The sequence below is a fragment of the Varanus komodoensis genome, unplaced genomic scaffold (assembly GCF_004798865.1).
Source record: "Varanus komodoensis strain SLA01 unplaced genomic scaffold, ASM479886v1 scaffold10, whole genome shotgun sequence".
Classification (NCBI taxonomy): Eukaryota; Metazoa; Chordata; class Lepidosauria; order Squamata; family Varanidae; genus Varanus; species Varanus komodoensis.
The window spans coordinates 27,067,566-27,089,662 of record NW_025335269.1 but is presented as its reverse complement, the minus strand read 5'-3'; the positions used below and the strand labels follow the sequence as shown (position 1 = coordinate 27,089,662).

The 22,097-nt window shown below is 39.0% G+C and overlaps 1 protein-coding gene across 1 annotated transcript in view; it reads right to left on the bottom strand.

The window, feature by feature from the left end:
• Window positions 1–22,097, bottom strand: part of CSMD1 (CUB and Sushi multiple domains 1) — a 909,441-nt gene that overhangs the window by 471 nt on the left and 886,873 nt on the right. Inside the window, exons 63-70 of the mRNA XM_044419148.1 lie at window positions 21,492–21,565; window positions 19,926–20,037; window positions 18,429–18,608; window positions 12,444–12,488; window positions 6,665–6,826; window positions 5,423–5,535; window positions 4,675–4,762; window positions 3,846–3,978 (exon numbers count right to left, since the gene is read on the bottom strand). Coding sequence (XP_044275083.1) covers window positions 3,846–3,978; window positions 4,675–4,762; window positions 5,423–5,535; window positions 6,665–6,826; window positions 12,444–12,488; window positions 18,429–18,608; window positions 19,926–20,037; window positions 21,492–21,565 — 907 coding nt within the window. The remainder of the gene's footprint in view (window positions 1–3,845; window positions 3,979–4,674; window positions 4,763–5,422; window positions 5,536–6,664; window positions 6,827–12,443; window positions 12,489–18,428; window positions 18,609–19,925; window positions 20,038–21,491; window positions 21,566–22,097) is intronic.

The following is a 22,097-nucleotide window of genomic DNA, read 5'->3' as shown; positions in this document are numbered from 1 at the left end:
TGATTGCATCCAGGATGTTCCATCCATGGAATGTTTTACCGCTCCCCCCAGGAGGGAGGAGGGTGAAACACTTTTGACACCAAACTAATACTTTTTTCTAATTACTTCAACTAGGAGCAGAATCTGTTTCTTCAGTTTTCTTGAATTTCTGTGCCACTGTTTCACTGTTGTTCCTTTGGTTTTGCACTGATTTTTATGTCCATTTATAGTAATTTAATATTAAACTGAAAATATGGTGAAAGAAAGGAGACCTTTGTGAGGGGCTCTTCTTCGAAGACTGTCATCTTCACAGGCTTTTGGTGGCATCTCAAGAGAGGCCATGGGCGGGGTGGGGGGGGCTGCTCCAGGGCTGTGGCAATCCTTCCCCAAAGAGCATACGTTTGATCCCTTTACCATCCTTCTGTCAGCAATGACTGCTTTATTAAAGGATAAATACAGGCCATTAGCCTGTAAGTGGGCCTGGTAATTTTTACTTTGTCATTGTTCTTTTAAACTTGACTTTAATGTATGCTTGATTGTTTTTAATCAATTTTAATTGTTCTGTAAGCTGCTCAACTGCCATCTTTTTGGTAGAAAAGCAGAGCACAAATAAACCCCTCAATTAATATATAAAAATAAGAACCATGGCATTGCTTTATTCACAGTATTTCCCAGTGGCACATGATATCACTAAAGCACCCAGCACCCAGCTCCTATACTCTCATGCTTCCATGCATGGTCTGTGTGTGTGTGTGTGTGTGTGTGTGTGTGTGTGTGTGTGTGTGTGTGTGAGAGAGAGAGAGAGAGAGAGAGAGAGAGAGAGAGAGAGAGAGAGAGAATAAGCCAAGCATAACAAGCTGGATCATCAAATTTGGCGATTCCTATTATTACAAATGACAGAAACAATGAAAGCCTGCTATAGGTAGGCAGAACCCTTTAGAAAATGTTACAGTTTGACAAATTATATCTCTTGCTTCTTGTGGAAAGGAAACAGATGCAAAGGCTGTGACAAGGAAAGGATGAACCCTTATTAACAGTGCCATTCATAATATTTTCTACTAGTAATATAGGAAAAATTATTCATTTTAGTAGTCAGCTATTCAATTTGTTAAACTGCAGGGCAAAAATACTCTGGTTTCTCTGCTAGACTGAATCATTCATCCCAGCTATATTGAACTAAGCAGTTCAAGAAACGTAGTAGGAGATGCTGCCAAAAGTGGAATGTAACAGATGGGAATTGCTTCCTGGTAGGTGCTGAATGTTTTCATTCCAGTACTTAAGAGCCTGCTAAATGGCAAGAAATACCTTCAATATTATTTCCCATTTTGGCCATTTTTAAAATGGATTTCAAGAGCTACAAACAGCTGTGATATTTCAGAATTTTAGCAGTGGGATTTAGTACCCACTGCCATGATGTACAGAATAGAAATCATCTCCCATGCTACTTGCTTTGGCAGCCTATCCGGGGGGAAAAGGGCTCCAATTTCGCTGTCAGTTACCAGGTGCATAACTTATTAAGCATAGGCAGAGGGTTTTGGTGTGCGCAGGGGTCACAAGGATACAAAGAGCGTTGCACAAGCAAGATATCCCCCCGTAAGGTCAGGATCAAGGAAGATTTCATGTCCAAGGTCCAGACTGGCACAAGCGGCTAGTCTCTGCTCCTTACTTGTGCCTAAGTACCCCACATTTCAAGTGGAAGCAACACACAACCTCACAAAAGCTCTCTCCGTTTGAAGCAGACCAAAACAAGGCACAGGAGCTGCTGGAAAAGAAATACCAAAACCCAAACTTGTGCAAAGCTATGTGTTCACACGGAGAATATGTCAACATTCTGCTGCACATGTGTTATGTTGTAAGTTTTACAAAGGCAGAGCTGTAACAAAAAGATAACCAAGGCTTAATCTGTTACTAGTGTGTAGAAACTTTTGGTTCAGCTCTTTATCCAGGTTCTGAAGCAGTTAGCACACTTACTAATGAAGGTGAATATGCCCAGGTTTTTGATAATTAGGTTCCTATCTTTCATGCAGATGGATAAAAATCAGTTTAAAAAAATAAAAAATAAAAATGGAATTAGATGTAAATCAGATTTTTATTTAAATTGGATTTTTTTAAATAAAATGCTTTTTGGATAAAAATCTATTAAAAGTTAGTTTTCTATTTAACATATATTATAATCCAAAGGTTACTCATCATAAAATAAGGATTGGTTTTCAATTGTATAGCATGAGGCTGAATATTCATGCAATGTTTAAATGCTTTGGTAAATGAATTCTATTAATACATTCACAATATCATGCTCTTCCTGCGGTTTTCGTAAGGCTATTGGGAACTTTTTCTATCTAGAAGATATTATCAGATGCTAGTAGCAATTTGTGTCTGGAGAGATCACATGCCTCTTCTTCACAGAAAAAAATGTTATAAAATAAACATATGGAATTGAGAAAAATACCTTAAGTCCATTGTTCAGGATCAGTGTACATAGATTTACATGTACCTCTAAAGTGCTTAGTTTCAAAAAAATCATTGAATAGAAGATTGTTGAGAGTGGAATATATCTATACAAGGAGCTAAGTTTGAGGAGTGAAGGAGGAAATTATAAACATTATTCTTTCCCTAGAGGAAGAAACCTATTATGGTAGCAGACTGTAAGAGAGACCCAGTTTGGTATTATTTTAATGAAGTCCCTCTACCAATGGGTAAGGCAGGCAGGCATGCAAATTACATAGAAAGCCATGCTTTAAATGAAGCCTCTGCTTTCATGTCTAAGTACAGTGATACAAAAATGAAAATATTGTTCTGAATCCCTACCACTGCTATAACAGAGGAAGTCATGGCACTGAAGCCTGTGATGAGGGCTAGATCCATTTTCAGACTATCAAGTAACATAAAATGAGCAGCTAGCCACCAGTTTCCAATGATAATCTCAATGTATTGCAGAACAAAAGACAAGTATAAAGAGAAACATGTTATTATTAGAAAAAAGCCTAAAAATCGATTCATTGTTTAATGCCCTAGACCCAGACAAAATAACAGAGAAATGCTTTCTATTTTAAAGCTGTTTATTTAGACATTCAGTAAAAGATTGACCCTTATTTAATATGGACATTTAAATGCAAAAAAAAAAAAAAATCAAAAGGCACAAAAAGCCACCTCAGTGTTATTTATAGCACACAGAAAAGGAATGAAAATAATAATGTACTACCATAGGACAATTAATTTTTGGTAGGAGTCTTCAAGAATCATCACCCTAGTCCCTTTTCATTTCTTATCTGCAAAGCTGCATACACACATGTGGCAATCTTAAAATAATGTCTGTCAAAAAGATAGATTTATTCTGATATGCCCAATTCTCACATTAGGAGATGTTATGCCAACTCAAGCAGCAGTTGCTATAAGCTCACTCAGCATGTATTAGTAGATTCATTATGGGTTGTTTCTCTATCAATTTATAGATTCTAAACTTCTATAATGAATGTTCATAGGCACCAGGAGGGAAGAAGCACATTTAAAATCCAGCCCAGCCATTTTTTCAAGTTCTAAGGAAACATACTTAATTTCGGTTGGATCACCCCCACAACCATTTAATAAATAATGGTTAGGAAAATTGCATTTGACAAAATCTGGCTAAGAATCCTGTTTCTTCTTCTTATTTCCCCCCTTCTATAGGAGAAAAAGGCACTTTATTTAATTATAGGTTAACAATAGTCTAGAAGTCACTTCATTGGCACTTGGTCTGCACTGTTGAGAATCAAACTGTATCTAGTCATTTTAGAGTAGAGCATATTTATTTTAAAGCTTTGTTTTCAAATTTCCCAGCAGTCAAGCATGTGAATCCTTAATTAAATAAGACATGAGAACTGGAGTACCTGTGTTTGTAGAGGTAAAAAGCAAACCCTGCTAATATTAGAGCAAAGAAGGGCACCAGGATCGCAGCTGCAACAGAACTGCTGTTTGTACCATAGTAGTGATTGGGATGGTCTGTGTCCACACGTAAGGGGCCTGAAAGTGAAAGGCAGAAAAAAAAAGAATATGTTTGAGAATATGTTGCTCAATTTATATACATGATAGGCGCATAATGACATCCTGATGAATAATCAGTGCCTAATGACCCACAATGTGGCATTTTGGGGCAAACAAATGAAGCTGCCATTGTGGAACTATTGGTTTTCCTGGCTCAGTCCTTTGTTCCAACTGGAAGCAGTACCCTTGAACTTTGTACTTAAAGAATTAGTCATCATTACCATCTCCTTTGCTGAAGAAAAAATAACATTTTAAAATACAGTGCAATCTGTTCCCCAAATGCAAATTACCCTTTAGCAATCTTGAAAGTGCATTCACTTCCCCTGGCCAACTTTAAGATACCAAAGATTATTGAAGGAACCAAAAGCAAGACTACCCGATTCATTTAAATTGTATAGAATATAGTTCATCAATAAATACAATATTTAACAATTTCTAAAAGCTATATATAATGCAATCCTATAGATCTCTACTCAGAAGTATGCCCCATTAAGCATAAAACACTCGAATCAGAAATTGCATGACACCCTGCAACTAATCTGGGTGATCCGTAAAGTTTATGGCAGCAATTTAATAAAATTGGTTTGTTTTATTTACTGGCCAGCACAGTGATGCCAGGTCACCAGTAACCAATAAAATAGTATTTAATACACAGTGCTACATGAGAATTCTTACTTTGTCTTTGGAGCATAAATTTTCCAAAATCTTTTCCATGTATGTCACCTTGATAAGTGAAGATGCCTCTATCAAGCCCAGATGACACCTTGAATTTAAAAAAAAAAAATCTAAGTTTATCAAAACCCTCCCATCTACAGTTCATGACTGACACACAAATGAAGGAAGTTTATAGTTCTTCAATTTTTGATAGTACTTGAAATAATCTGTGCCTTTTAATTTGCACACCAATGTTTTGCCTGGCTAAAGCACCTGGTCTTTCTCATACTTACCTGCTAGGCTCACACAAAAGGGTGCTGAAAGAAAGAGTGTACAAATGTCTGTCCTTCTTCATAAATACACACCACATGTCTGAATACTCTATGAATTCAGAAGAAGCAGCAATAGATGCTGCTATCCAGGACTCAGCTTGCCTCCCAGCCAGTCCTGGTTCTCAGGCATCACGGAAGAGCAAGTGGTTCTGTTTCTGACAATCACAAAGCGCATGAAAACCTAAGCCCAATAAAACCTTCTCCCTTTCTAGCACTGGGTCCTGTTGTTACAAAACAGGCCAATAATAAAGGCAATAAGCCAGATGTATGCAAGATACATTTTTTATGGAATCAAGGGAATGCTGATGAGTTTTAAATGTTACATAATGCATACCACCACACTCATAAAAAAGTATTAGAGAGAAGAAGCATACAAGTCATTGGGGAAAGCAGCTCAGCCACATAAACTTTTCAGAGCAGCCAATTTCTTTACTTACATAGCCATCTAATGCCCACTTGTCATTTTCAAGCTTGCTTGCAAAACCCTCTCTAGGATTTTTAACTTGATAGACTTTCAAAAGCAAATGGGCTTCTTCTTTTTTGTAAACACCTACAAATACAATTTCAAAGCATGTTTACACAACTGCAGGTTTTAAAGTATACAAAAATTAATAATCTGCATAAATTACACAGATATTTTATTCAAGTTCATTTACATAATAATTATATGTGTAATTATGTACCTATCGATCAAAATAAATAGTAACATGTCATGTTTCCTTGACTCAATTTTTAATGTTAATGAGAAAACCACTCTTAAAATAAATTAAAATTCCAGAAATAAGCAATGGCAAAATAAATTCTTTCACTGCTTCAGTAAGATCCTGAGATGGCTCACAGCTACATGAATCTCATGACAATCCCCTTGTGACATAGGGAACTTCTGAGGAACAAGCTATCCATCCACAAAGAAACCTGGAGGCCCTGACATGATTATTAACCATATTATCAGCTTGTTTCAATACTCTGCCCTTCAAATAATAACAAAGCCGGAAAATAACATGCCTTGATAAATATGGACCAGCCTTTTTAATTTCTTTTTCAAGGTCTGGAAATGCTTCTGTGTTCTATATAAATGCTACAGCTTCTATGGAACAATTATTGCTCCTCAGGAAATAATTACAGTAAGCTCATGATGTAGATGATTAGAACAGTGTACAGAGCTTTTAGAGTTTAAGGGGTCTTTTCCTTTTAATTTCCAGACAGATCAGCTCATTAACCTGTGTCAGGAAAATACTACTTCTTGGAGGCTGGGGTATAAAATTCTGTGAAGTATATTGTACTTACCTTTAAAATACAATAGATTGACATAAAAAGCAAATTGCTCAAACTTTGCTAGTGTGTAATCTCCTACTTTCAGCTAAAAAGTTGGTAATGGTACAAAACTAGTCAGGCATGAGACTTTTACTGTAAGGCAATAACACAATAAAATAGCAGCAGCCCCCCAGACTGCTTGACATAAAAATAAAGAAACTCTGATCCATGTGAACTTCAAGGAACCAAATCATGTCACAATCGTCTCTAAGAATGCACGTGCTCAGGATTTCCTATCACAAAAATCACTCTCATCTGCTACTTCATGCTATGGTTCAACTGAAACAGACGGGAACATGTTATTGAAACCACAATCAGTCCCCAAATCAACAAATCTAATTACACCTGCTCAGCATCTATCTCACCTGATAGTTTTAGTTGTGTGCTGGTTGCTTCAATGAATGTAGCATTCACCTTACTGCTTGTAGCATTGAACCAGTCAACCGTCAGAGTTGCGGGTTGTCTTTTTCCTAGATGCTCATAAAAGCCCTTCCACAATGAATTTATAAAAAATACATCTGAAGGAACTGGAAAAAAACAGACAAGGAAATAAATCACTGAACACTACAAGTTCATTATTCACACTGCCCATAGTGAGTGCCCACACATTGTTCCATAACTAGCAGCCTTTGCTATTCTGAAATATCAATATCAGAGAATATGAATTTCTGGTGAGTCTTAATGTATACAAATGTTTCCTGCTGTCGCATGAATAGTTGAAGTCCAGAACACATTGCTTTGGATGTCTCCTTTCAGCTCCTCTAGAAGGCATGAAGAAGAGGCATTTTCTTTATTGCCACTTAATATGTTATTGGTGCTTAGAGCATGAGCTGAAACAAGACTAAGATAATCAGCTGATTGTAATGTAATTTATATTAGTTGCAAAAACATTATTTCTTGTTCTTTTGAACAACCCCAAGACAAATGGTGTATGCTCCAGACAAACACTTAGACAGAGCTAAATTTCATTAATTTCATGAGATTAAAGTAAGGGTACTTAAATGCATCTAGTGAGCTGAACAGTTCAAGGAAGAAAGGTAAGCCATGTTTTTATTAACCCAGTTCGGGGTTGGCCAGAAGCCACCACTGAATTTGGAATAATTTTTGTAACTGAATACTTAATATTTGCCCAAGTGACCGCCTAAGTAGAGTCTTGCACTTGTGCCGTGTGTGGCCCTTGCAAAAGATAAGTGGGAGAACCCCGCACCTCCACCAAGTATAGCAGAAAGGAGGAGAAGACCCAAATGGTGAATAGTGATCATGATGCTAAAAGTTCAGCACAAGAGTGCAGCTACTACTAAAATAACCAGTCTTCTCCTTCTTTTTCCCTTGGCTTATTTACTATATGAGGGCAGCTTCTATGCTTTGCAGAAATTATGACATGCACAAATTAGCTATAGCCCAAGGTGCAGCTGGTTTTCAGATCCAATATAACTGGTAGTTAAAATATGCATACAAAATGGTTGGCCTTAAAAGACTGATGTTTGGTCCCCCCAGAAATCCCCCTCACATGACCTACTTCCAATCATCAGAGCAGAAATAGGCAAGGCATCCATTATGCTGTAATGTACCCTCTATTCTCAATCATACCCAGCACACAGAGTAATACTCACACACAAACTGGGGACAAGAAACTCTGTGTTACGTGTCTGTACATTTCCCAAGTTACAAGAACTTATGAACTAAACATGGCATGGCATGTATAACTTCTGGCCTACAACATTGTACCTACTTCCAGTGCCGTGTATGGCACTCAGCCACAGGCTCAGCAATTCTTGCAATCTCCCTAGAAACGAAAAGGAGGTGGAGGGCGGTTGAGTACCTAGCAGTTCAATATGGAGCATGGTGGCTGCTCGTAGGTCACCTAGTTATCACCAAAGGTTTGCCCATATGACTGGGAGGATCAGTTCCAGCTCCAGGACAGGACTCACTCACTGGAGGAAGTGTATATAGGGAAAGACATGATGCTCTCCCTATCCTTACAGCCTAGTATTACCTCGGGAAGATTATTTGGAAGAGTGTGTTTTTAATTATATTTAGGACTTGGATTTATCAAACATCTTGGAAGGTGTAACTTGGTGTCCTGCACCAGCAGGGGGTTGAACCTGATGGTCTTCATGGTCCCTTCCAACTCAACTACTCTCTATAATCTTATACAACTAATGTAGATGTTTTACAATAGCTCACTTCTATGGGCCCTATTCCTCAGAATGAGAGAGAAATGTTGTTGCAGCACTCTTCACATATACATGACATCTGAACACCACTTTGCAAGAAAGCACAGTTTCATCGGGAGACAAAGAGTTCATCCATTTCAGAGTAGATTAGCTATGATTATCTTTGTTCCCTACGTATGTTCCCACCATCGCTCTTGAGTTCCAACATGCCTTTGTACTGAAATAAACACCGGAAGAGTACTAGCTTTCCCATGCTACACTATCCCAGTTCCCATAATTCCTATCATTCTACCAATATATTAATGTGCAAGAAAAAGTGCAAAATTGTGTAAATACTGTGAAAAGAACTGATGATCCCAATGTTTATACAAGAGCTATTTTCTTCCACTTTTTCAAGAGATTGCTAAACTATTTTTTAACCTTGATATTGAAAAGTTAATATTAGACCCTAACAGAAAACATAACCCCTAGCTGAAATCTATCTATAAATTGAAAAAAGTTAATTTTTAAAATATATCTTTCATATATGAATATAAAAACAATATGACTATAAAAGCAAGTATAACAAAATGTAGAAAAGGGACTCAAAGGCAAAATCAAAGCTAGCATTAATAATATATGCATTTATGAGATTAAATACATATCTATGACTACTCTTGTCACATATTCTTGAAACTATCTTTAGAGCATTACATTTTTTCACCATATCAATAAACTTGTTTCTCTCACAGGAAAGTTTTTTTTTTTTTTAAGTTTGAGATTCTTGAGGGAAATCCAAAACTTTGTTGGAAATAGAGAGTTGATGATACAGAATCCCCTTTATCCCAAAAGAATTTGTGATGAAAGAGCAATGAAAAGCAGCAGTTACATTATCTGCATTTGAAAGATCACCATCAAATATTTTAAACACACACACACTCAAACATGTATATTCCTTCAAAATACAGGGCCTCTCTACACCAGGCCTTCCTTGTATGCTTGTGCTCTCTCAGTTCAAGGAAGGACGTGCAGCCTTTTCATGATGTTGCCATCCTCCAAGGTCACACAAGAGTTTTTCAGCCAATTGTACAGCTTTTTTTTAGAGTGAGCAAAATCTGGCATTTTTCTAGGTGGTGCAATCATTCATCACAGAAGCCTTTTGTAATTTTGCAGTTCCACTTTGTACCACAGCAGCACCTTATGTTGCTTAATGAAATATATAAAAACATATAGAAAGGCAAAGAGAAAATTTTTGTAACTGAAGTCCTCACCGGTGTGGGGAAGGAGGGCTTCTGTGAAGGTCACTTTAATCCTTCCACAGTGAAAATGGAAGAAGCAGCCTTGGTTAAGCTGGGGTATGTGCCTCACGCAGAGAAGCCCATTGACCAATGCAAACATCTATTCCCCCTCATATGATGCTTGAGATGTTCACACAAAAAGCCAAAGTTTTATAAGAAGTGGTTGAATCTAGATGGGAGCTTTATTTCCTGAAGTGGTTATTAAGTCTGCCTATCAGAGCAATGTGCCTAGCTCAATCTTCTGCAAATACCAGATTCTATTGTGTATGTCCCTACATTAATGCGCGCACGCACACACACGCACACTGAAAATGAACTTATCATTAACTTGTGCAGGACAGCATCCCACAAAAGGCAGCGATAGACCTGTTCAGGCATTCAGAAAACTTTGAATATGAGAGGATGCACAAACACATTGCCAGCCCATCCTCTCTACCCTTGATCCTCCCAGATAGGAAATAGTCCAAGAGATACTGTAAACAAGTTCAACTGAATGCCGTTATGACCCTCTGCGTAACTGAGCCATGGAGATGCAAAGAATAGGTAGATGCTGCATAGCCAGTGCTTCATTTCTTCATTTTTGCATCTCTGTACTGCCCAATAATGTGACAGAGGTAAAAGCAAAACCTCTGGGAGATCGAAGATATCAATGAGTTGCACCTCGAAATGGGTTGTATCTCAGATCAACTGATATATAAATTCAGAGGACAAACTGGTTAGCAGTTGAGACACACAGAAACCATACTCTGAAGAATAAAGAGACATGTTGCACATTCAACACTGAAAAGACTTTGTAAGACTGTGACAAGAGCTGAGAAGAATCACACATGCAGTTGTTCTGACTCTTATACATTTTTGTATATTTATATAGTGAGAAAATGAACAAACTGTGGTGGCTTAGTTGATGACCATGAATAAGAATGACAAAGAATTTGCTGGAATTTAAAAGCTTGTGCAATCTGATATAGTGCAAGTTTGTACAGTTTCTCATGATATAAATATAGTCAACCAGGAAGCTAGTGAACTAACACAGTGGAGGAATGGCACAGGTTTCTTGAAGTAGGTACCTGTGCAATCAGGCACTTATGTGGGGTCCAGTTCTTACCCCATGGCTTATGGGAAGAACAACTCGTCCCCTACTCTACTGCAGGTCTGGCTCTTCTGCATGTGTGCACTGACACTGAACACTCCAGTGCAAAGAGGGACCTTTGCTCTCAGGTGACCTGATCATCAGGAATGCTGCCCTTAACTCTTTTATGAACTTCTCATTTCCAAGCTGGAACCCCTCAGAACTGACACATCTGTATGGGAATTGGCTAAGTTCATTCTGGGCAAATGGAAGTTTCTCTTCCTCTCGCCTCCAGTATACATTTCAGCGAAAGAACCGTAGCTAGAGGGGAAGAGGCAGGTTTTATCACTGTTACTATGCTTACTCTTGTACAAAGTCATATCCAAAACAGCAGCTTTGGATATGACTTTGGTTTTTTGCATGCAGTGCTCAAGCACAAGTTGAGTCCTTACAGATTTGGATCCAAACCCATGATAGCGATACTAATCTGAAAGAAAGTGAGTACTCCGGGCATCATTTCACAGTGATTGCAAAGTGGGGGTTCCATACATTCAACAGGATGCTGCAGTTAATCACAGTTCTCACATCCAAATCTACATGTCTTGTTCAGGAAATATGGGGAGTATCCACAAATCTGTGTTTTATTGTCATCTGTGACATGAATATGAATTAGTCAGCTAAAGCATGCTTATGATGAAATCAGTATCGTTTTTTTTATGGAAATCAGAGTATAATTTAAATCTAATTCCTTTATAAGGCTCTCCATTATAGTACACTGCCTGATATAAAGCAATTTTATCTAGCTTCTACCAGTAATAAGAAATGCAAGTATTTACTTGGTGTAGTCCTAAATCTCATTAAGGTGGTAAAACCTATGTATTGGCTGTACTCCCTCAGATTGTGGGTGGAGATTCATATGACTATATGTGTATATGTCCATGCAGTGTGTGTGTGCGTTAATGCTACATTGCATTTGTATCCTGTCCTTTTGCCTCTTGTAAGGAACCCAAAGAGACTTACATAGTTTTCCCTGCTCCAATTTATGCCCACAACAAGAACCCCATGAGTAGGCTAGGGTGAGGGTTAGTGACTGAACCAAAATCACACAAGGAGCTTCATGGCTGAATGGGAACTAGAACCCAGATCTCCAAGGTCCCCAGTGCAACACTCTAACCACTCCCCCATCCTGGCTCTCAAACACGTATGGCTATGTATACATATGTATATTGTGTCACTGTATGTTTGCTCAGATATATATGTGTGGACATTCCTTCCATTCAGAAAACGAACATGCCTTCAGTTGTCAGTCATATGAATCCCTACCTGTGGCTTGAAAGAGCAAAGCTCCCAGACACCCAGTTACAACCTGTGTGCAACCAAGGCCACAATAATGAGATAAAGGCACAGAAGAGGGCACTCCATGGAAGCCGACTTTCTTTGAAAGGTGCCATTTTGTGACCAATTTCAGAGAGTGCTCTTTATTTGCCAGTGTATTCTTCTGTTTTGACATTGGTAATGAAAAGAGTCAATTAAAAGTTAGAAAGAATTTTACTATATGAAAAATAGTGAGCTGGAGAAGAATTTAATGTATTGAGTTCTAAAACTGTTCTCGTATACAAACCTGGAGTTTTAGTTACTGTTTCATTTACTTCTCTCACTCCTTTACCTACAAGTAAAAAGACAAATTATCATTTTTATAAACATACTTTTTCTGTATAGAATGTTGATACATAATGCTTGATTGAGGCAATTGTGTGTTCTCCAATACACCTACCATTTATAGCAGGAATAACTAGAAGCTATATTACATATTCAAGCAGGTATAATTCTATACACTCATCAGAAAAAAAAAATATCTTGGGAGTCCATTTATGTTGTGGCAAGCTTGCTGATTGTGGAAATAATTACTGTTCTCTTCTCTCTTTTTTTAATGATTAGTTTTATATCAACTACAGTGCTGTAACAGAGAGCCTTATATTAGTGATGTAGATACTATACTTAGATGTCCACAACAGCTTATACTCACTTGAAACCTACAATTAGATTATACTGAGTTAATGGTATAATTATAAACCAGAAACAGCCAGAACAATGGTAATATTTCATAATGCGTGCCATGGGTAGCCAAAGGATTTGCCAATTGTGTTCCACATTAATGCCAATCAGGTGTGCACAGTACTATGGTAGATAGTGCTGCCCCTGTGTTTTGGGGTGGTTTTGCCAGTAATCACAAAGAAGGCGGTTATTAATGGCTACTAGTCTTGATAGCTATAAGCTGCCTTCATAGCAGAGGTAGTATGACTATGTGCATTAGTTGCTGGGGAACATGAGCTTGATGGTGCTTTTGCACTCATGACCTCTTTGTCTTTGTCGAATGCTGTGGGCAGCTGGCTGGCCAATATGTAAACAAAATGCTGGACTAGACCCTTGATTTGGCCCAGCAAGGCTCTTTGTATCTGTCTGATACAGCATGATCTCATGGGGTGTAGGGAAGACTAGAGTGTAGCAGGGGAAAAGAAGTAAAAATCAAGGCTTAGTCTGTGTCTCAGTTAGGTCTGTTTCTTTCACCTTGCTCTGGTCAAATATCCTGCTGTCCATGCTATCTGTGGCCTGCATGCTTCCTGTAAGCCATATTCTGCAGTGCGGAAAGCCAATTTGCAAGACTGCATTTTTGATGAATACCTTTATGTACGATAAATAGCTTCAGCAAGGAGTTTTGTTTCTGCTTTGGCTATACTATGTTCTTGGTGGGACGTTGCTTACGAGGCCTCACAATCATGAATTCTGCTTTCAGGACCAGATTAAACCGTGCTCCCATACAAGAGCACACTGCTATAGGTGGATGCTTCTCTTCTGTTGTGATTATCTCACAGCAATTTTGCATGGAGAGTGCTACTACCCTTGGTTCTTGTACTGTGTTCTCCTTACATTCTCCATGGCTTAGATCTCCTTACAGCAAAATAAAGGGCATGTTTCCAGTTATGTTGTAAGCCATTCTGAGGCTTTTTGCGAAGGACGGCATATAAATATTTTAAATAAATAAATAAATATGGGGAAGTTTAAAATAATGGAAGCAAAATGATGCTGCTGTCTCTACAGTAGCACAGTTCAAATATGGGATTAGTAAAATCCTAACCTGACTCAGTAACAATGACAAATGGTACAGTTAGTACAGTAACGCCATGCAGAATGGGTCAGGACAGAGCTTACTCAGCCATTTGCCCAAGTACACAAACTACCCTGGATTTGTTCATGCATATCAATGTAAAAGTAATTCCACTAATGCTTTACCAATGCAATACTTTCTTTGCTTGCTGGGGTCTTAATGAAACTTCTATAACATTTAGGATTGTTCTGTCGCAATCATGAAAAGTTACTTCAAATTGTTCCATCAAAACCAATGAGTTTATTTCTGTTTGTGCCATGTATAAATGCTGACTGAGGAACTAACTGTAACAGGAATTTATGTTTGGATATGAGCCATAGTTATAAATGAAGCATTAGCCAAGAAAGCACAGCGGCTGTCGCCAATGGAATCCTGAGGGCAAACTTTGAGGATGGGATTCTTTATTTTTGCTCATGCTTATATTGAAAAAGAAACATGTAGATTTATATGAAAACCTACTTTTTCATATAAATGAAAAACAAAAACATACATTTAGCTTAGCCAGCATTCTTGCAGGACTCCACAAGCATCTCTGTTATTAAACACAATTACTTTAGTACTTTGCATACATTAAACACTCAAAAGACACACATGGACAACACTAGGACTTGCGACACCAGCCATGATTAGGAGAGCTACCGTTACGACACACTTTCCCCTCAGGCCAAACATGGCTGACTGCTACTTACCTGCATTTTCCCTTTGAGAGAGGGTCGCACAAAGACATTCATATGACAGGCAAGTGGAACATCCACCAAACCAGACAGGAAGCTACAGCAAGCAGTGTCAAGAGTTGTAGAAATGCCACTCCTGGCTATGAGGCAAACCAGGCTAAGTGGGGAGGAGGAAGGCCATTCACTCTTCAGCCCTACATCCACCTGGCTCACAAATAACATGGCCGTGGGCTTCCAGGGGAAGGGCTTCAGGGCTCAGATTGCTATTTGCAGACTAAATGTTTGTTTTTACGTCTTTCAGGACTGAGCTGGGCTGTGTTGTTTTGTACTGAATTCTGTTAACTTTGGAAATGCTTGATGTTCTTTTGGCTTTTTAATCCATCCAGAGAACATATTTTATTGGGCAGTTTAAAAATGGGACCGAGAACTAAAATGAGAGTGTAATCCTATGGTTCTCAGATGGTAGCTGAAGAACCATAGGATGCATCAGACCTGTCTGCCACTCAGACCTCTGACCATGGACAATCACTGAGAGGGTAGGTCATCTCCCCTCCCTGCTCCCAGGCACTGCAGAAGGCTTTGCAGAAGCTCCTCTTCCAGGCTCTACATTGCATGTTTAAGGAAGAATAGGGAGGGTGGAAACAGTGTGAGTTGGTGAGAAGGGAGGACAGAGGAGAAGACCTGATCCACTTCTGTTCCCAACCCTGCCCCCAGGAAGGTAGGCGAGCTAGACAAAGCCCTGGGTCCATTTCGCTAACATGTGTCTAGAGAGGAATGGTGAATTAAGAAACTTCCTGTGGCACTTGAAGTCCTTCTTCTATTCAAGCATCTGAGTGGGTGAGACTATTGTATGATTCCCAAAGAACAACAGTTAGAAGCAAGCCCCTGTTTGACACACATACAGTCATATATGGATGTGATCAAGTTTGGGGAGATTAGCACAATATTTTCCATATAAAACCTCAAACTGTGCTAAGCTAACTGCAAGAGAAGGAGGTCTTCTTTTCTTCTTTTCAAAGCACCATTTTCAGTCCTGCTCCACAGATCCTAGGCAACACTCTCTTGGACTATAAGAAATACCTGAGAAAGCTGGAGCACACACTGCAACTCACATGAAGATTAGTTTTGCAACAGAATAATTCACCAACTGTGGTTTTAGAGATGGGAGATACTTTTGGTACAATACAGCAGGTGCTGTCCTAAATGTCAACTTCATGTTTAAATCAGAAACAACAAAGCACCCTTTCTGGAAAATGACCACATGGGAAAGTGAGGACCAACATGCCATACAGTTGGACGTCCTTTGTGCCCTTTGCTATGGGGAAAAGACTTTAAGAGGAAGTGGATACACAATATGTGTCCCACTGGAGGGAACACAACATGAGAAATAATCTAATTTGATGTTCCTGCATTTAACACTTTTCCATGTTCAGTGTTACATTCTTCCAAAGCACCACCAATAGCATGCAGGAAGGCAGGGCTTACATGCCCAGCCTTTAGATCTGGATGGGAAAAAGCAGGTGCGCATTTCACATTTATATTTCACAATGAAACAAATGTATTATTTCCATTACAAACTGGGGAAATATTTATGGGCAACGGATCATAGAATCAGAAATCTCTCTCCAAAGATCAACTGAGTTTTCGTCTGCTGTGGTCATACTTATTTGAATGCAACTATGCCACATCCATCGTTTTAGCTTCATTTTCACTTTTATTGTGTTTATAAAGCCCATCCATATTTTGGTGTGATTTTGACTTCTCCCTTGAAACTCCATCCAGTTTTCATCCCTAAGAAGTCAGTCTGTAAAGGGTGATTGGTTTGGGAGAGTAAATAAACTATGTACTATAGACTGTGCCAGGGAATGAACAATTCTCATGCGTCTTAAGGGGATTTTGCACAGCTCCTGTGCAAAATCCCCTTAAGGCTTTTGCATAGGAGCTGTATGATGAAAAGCATAATCATATAGCAGTGATGCAAAGCACAGAAACACATACAATTTTCATGTCAGTTGTCTGAGGAAAGGTTCTCCCTTATCAAACAAAATCATAACTCTGCAGACTCCAAATGAGATGGCTAGAGAGAACTGTCTAGCTGGTGTGAGCATTATTGTTCATCTCTGCTTTTCACAGAAAGTCGTGATTCTAATAGAAGATCCCAGATTTGAATGGAACAGCATGCTGGCTTCTACCAAGATCAGATATTCTACAATCTTTCCCAAGCAGGCTGAACTTGTGTAGAGGCAAGCTGGATGCATGCTCTTTTAAACACTCCTTGTCCAGAATTGTTGGGCACTAGAATGGAAGAGCTACACCTTGTAGACTCACCTACAAGAAAGCCAAGAGTTAATTTTGCCTGTTGACCAAATCATCTCATAAGGCCTGCTGATTGTCAGTATGGAAAATCATCAGGCATATTCTCCCTGGAAATATGAGAATGTGTCTGGAGCATGCTTTGACTGGAATAAGGAAAGAGAGGTACCAGTGACCAACAAGGTTTGTTTGTGGCAGAGGACTGTTGCCCACTGCCTAGCCTGAAACTCCTCCAGAGCACTCGGGTTTAGAGTCTTTGAGTGGCACAATATAGGCAACGGAGTTAGTAAAAGCAGGCCTGCTTTGCCCTCCTCTCTTCAACTCTCAAAGGACCTAAAATTACTTCCTCCCTTCTACCTTTACTACAAGAGAATCCCTTGCAAGGAAAGAGGGAAGCATGGCCTATGCTCACGGTATTACTTCTATCAGCCTGACCCTGCTACATTCACAGAGGTGCTGATGGCTATGGGTCTTGCATGCAGAATTTTTGCCTGCTGGCCAAAGGGGTTATCAATAAGTAGGAAGGACCGCCTATAACAGGAGAAGAGATAGATGTGCAAGACAGGGCTGGACTGGCAGAAGGCACCTTTGCAATATGGCAAATCTCCCATGTGTGCTGCTCCTGCTATTAATAAATATCCCAGCTGTACACCAAGGAAGGAAAAGGAATAAACATGCTATTGCAGCACCATGAGCTCCATACTGGAGCAAAGATAACCTCTTGCTGCTGAGTCTTCATAGGTGTGCTTCTGGATACATTATGCCTGCCAAAGAGAAGAAAGCATATGCATGTGCCCTCAAGTCTCTGCAAGAGACAGGAAAGGCAAAACCATACAGGAGGAGTTCACTTCACCTCCCAAAGTAGTTGGCAACTTGGACACCTCTCCAGCATTGCAGAACTTCTTGCTTTTCCCTTCTCATCTCAGCCAATACACTTTTCGCTTTTTCGTCTTGTTCCTCTTCCCCTGCCCCACACTCCTTTTGAGTCTTTTCCCCATGAGAAGGTACCTGAGTGACCCGGGTTTTCACCAATGATGGTTCCTGAGATTGCAAGAGAAATGAAGAGGAAGTGGCCCTCCTCAGCAGTCAAACAGCTCAAGCTCTCAACAACTCGTGACATTGCTTTCCAAAGTTTCCTAGTGGGTGGCCCAGACTAGTAGCTGAGCACCTACAGAGTGTCAATTGTGCAGCACAGTTCATGGAAAAAGCATATTGTCTCCAGTCTTCAAAACAGTGCATCCTTGTGATGGGTTTGGTTTTGTTTGTCGTTTTTATCATCCTCCATTCTTACACGTAGGAAAGGAATCATGTATCATTTGGATACAAAGGAAGCCTGGTTATATCTATATCTACACACACACACACACACACACACACACACACACACTTTTAAAAATGAATAGGATTAGCCTTATAGGAGAACATTGAAATGTTCATCTTATCAGTGACTTACTTTTACAAACAGGTGATTTTCCTGTCCATTTCATATCTGGTTTACACGTCCGGTGTTCTGATCCACCAGCAAGAAAAAATCCTGGCTGGCATGTATACACCAAAGTGTAGCCTAAGGTAGGCAGATCTATCGCTTTTACATCCACATTTGCTGGTGTCTCTGGCTGTCTGCAAGCATGAGCTGAAAGAGATTAAAGGGATTTGGGGAAGGAAGGGAGAGTCAAAAAAGTAGAAATTACACCACATCCTGAAAAAGCAATGAACTTTTTATTACACTAAAGAAAATGCCTTCATGTTTTGAACTGTGTGACACAGTATTTCTGTGTTTCTGTACATATTATGGACAGAGAAGCAACCTAAGAGAGAATGGTGAAAAAGAAGGAATTAAAGGTATTCAAAACACCCTTTTCTTGCACACTAGACATTGAAGATTATCAGGGACGTAATCAAGAAAAAGAAGAAAACCAAAGCACATGCCATTGCAAATTAGGCAGTAATCGGTGCTGTGAATTACTGAGCTGTCTTCAGTCTAAGTATCACTTCTATTTCAGTGACTCAAAGAACCTTGAAAATTACAGAGTGATTTCTCTGTTAAATAAATTCATTATAAGCCTCTACAAAATCAAGGTTCCATAGAAAGGTTTTTACTATGCTACGCTGGCTGCAGAAGCCCCCGCAACTCTACTTTTCTCTCCTCCGTGCCCTGTTCATTTACAACATCACAAAGTTAATTTGAGATGAGATAAGAACCTAAGGTCACTTTTGTTTCACATCAACATACTTTACTGTGAATATCCACTCTGATGTCTTTGAACTGTCAAGGAAACTTAAATATATTAATTGACACACGGCCTCATGCAATTGTGCATACAGGCTGGTGCAATGATGTTACTTGGACTGTAGGAGCAGGAGGGGAAAACACCACCTCTGGGGTGAGGGCTACAGTTACAACAACCCATACTTCTTGGTTTGGAGCAAAATGGCAGAAAATAGAGATGCCAAAGGAAGAATCTTTGTTGTGGTTGCTCATTCAGCCACAGCATTATTTTTTCATTAATCATTGCGCACTTGTGTAACAATAATGTCAAGGGAGGAAAGACATGAGCAAACTGAAGTAACTGGACGAAGATGCAAGAAGAGCATGAACACTGTTCTGTAAATAATTCAGAAATAACAGAACAATGAGAGGTTTCTTAATACACTGACTTCAGAAAACAAGTCAGGGTAACTCAGAACTCTAAAACCTGGCAAGACATGTAGATGGCTACATTTTGGAAGAGTCTGCTTCCTTGCCCAAAAAACCCTTAAGAGCTCCTTCATGCCTTGCACAGGGCTGATGCTACAGTGAGCTTACTTTCAAGCGAGTACCTTCTGCCCCATTTGAAATCCCAAATGGTGCAGGCACATGGCATAGCAGAAATGAAACAAGGAATAAAAGTGCCTTGATTTGTCCTGATTTATTTTTTAAAACCCATAATAACTGAAAACCTTCACTTACGAATGCATTCAGGCTGTATGCCACTCCATGTTAAATTTGCAAGACAAGAACGTGTAGTAGAACCCTGTACGTGATAACCTTTCCTACATCTGAAAAAGACTCTGCTTCCAACCTAAACAAATAAAAACAAAGTGTAAGGGAGAAACATTTGTAGAACCCTGCAGTTTCAATCTTGGCCGCTACAGCAAAGCAACACTAAATGCTTTGCTTTGTTTTAGGATTTCTGTCATGGAATGCATACAACCAAAAGCCCTAGTTATTCTTAACACATGCTGCTTTCCTCCCCATTTGTTTTATGTTAGGTGAAAAACCATGCAATAAGTGATATACAACTGACACTCTAGATGAATCACATGTAAAAAACTAATAATCATATGTAAGAAATACAGGATATGCATTCCAAGCATTAGTATTGTTTTGAAAAGAAATGGAAATGTTACCTGGCAATGTTAGGAACATTTGTACACCAGCTATAACCATAGACTTCACTAATTAAGGACAAACAGTTAAAACCATTTTCCTCAAAAAATATTTTTCTCCTGGTTCAGGACAACCAGAAGAATGAATGAATGAATTCCAGTAGCAAAACCTCTCTTCCCATCATAGGGATAAAGCTTATGGTGACTGTCCAACTGCTTCAGTTGTAAATATGTTGTTTCCTATCTGCTGACAGATGTTAATTTATTATATCCATAAGACAGCAACAAAAGAAATTATCTAGGTGCTGTACAATTTCAAGATTCAGTTGTACCAGCAAGAAAATAGTATAACAAAGTATATATTAGTCAGTCATTTTTTTCTATTTCTAAGATCAGGAAAATACGGTAAGTATTTACTGTATTTTTAACATTTATGAAACGGATAGATATCATGTTGATACAAAAGGCAGATTGAAGCTTTGATGGCAGCCAAACTTCTAAAAGAGGCACCTTGAATTACTGACTTACTGTGGCAGAATCTGATATATTCAGAAATCAACAGAATGATAACTCAGCCATGGTGTTTATGTACTTTTGTAACTGTTTCTCAATTGCTCTCAGGATAGACCCTCAAGTTAATGCCTTATGTATAATTGAGGGATTATATGGAGAGCACACAATCAAGCAGTACTTTGACCAATACGCATAATAATATTTGTGCTTGAAATTCATTGCAATGCACCAGTTAAATGAAATCACTAGATGATTTATCTATTGGGACCTCATACAAAGCTCACAAATGTTAATTGAACATTAACCATTCTGGACCATGCTCTTATTATTCTTACAGCTACCATGAGGATGGAGATTTTTTCCCCCCTTTACGTGGGGGAAAAAAATGTTTTGATCACATTATCATCGTGATTGATGTTAAGAAGACTTCACATATGAATCCTCCAATGAAATTAATGAAGAGACCTTCATGTAAATGATGGATTAACACATTTTAAAATGTTTAGGCTTCTGAATGCTGAACGAATCCTAAAATAAAACCTAGGTGGTGAGCAAACCAACATTAGGGTTCTTAAGCCACACATATGCTCAAATTGTAACAACGCAAGTAAACAGGTTGCAGAAAGAGGGTTACCTCATAGCCTCTAGAACTGTTCTGGATTCCATAGTGAGGTGTGCCAGGGTCTGGGCAACTGTTGTGAGCAGGATCTACAATGGTAAATTCAGGAGAATTGGGGTGGATTAAAGGATCGTCGTGCAAGAACTGATTAGTTTTATAATATAATTAACAATGCTGCATCAATATGCATATGTACTAGGAAGAGTTGTAGCTAAGAATGTGCATTTAATAAAGTCATAATAAGCACAGTGCCGTGTTAAAGCAGTAGCTCCTGAATGACCCAAGGCAGCTGCCCTCCAACATTGCGCAAGTTCATTTCCTCTCACGCAGTGGAACTTTCCTGTCCTGTCTCCCCTCCTGCAGCTCTCCTGATCTTTTCAAAATTTGCCCTCCAGAGCAGATTGGGAAGCAGAGGGCTGCAAAAAGCAGGGGGATTCACTGCATGGATAGATGCCCTTTGCATTGGCAGGATTCTACCCAGTATGTATACTGCTTAAAATAGCTGGGATACACATCAGCTGTGGTTATATTGACCCCTTTTGATAGCTGATTACACTGGTCCACCAGAACAACTGGTACTCTTGAAACTACCTTAGGTTTTATTTTCCTCCTCTAGTGTTA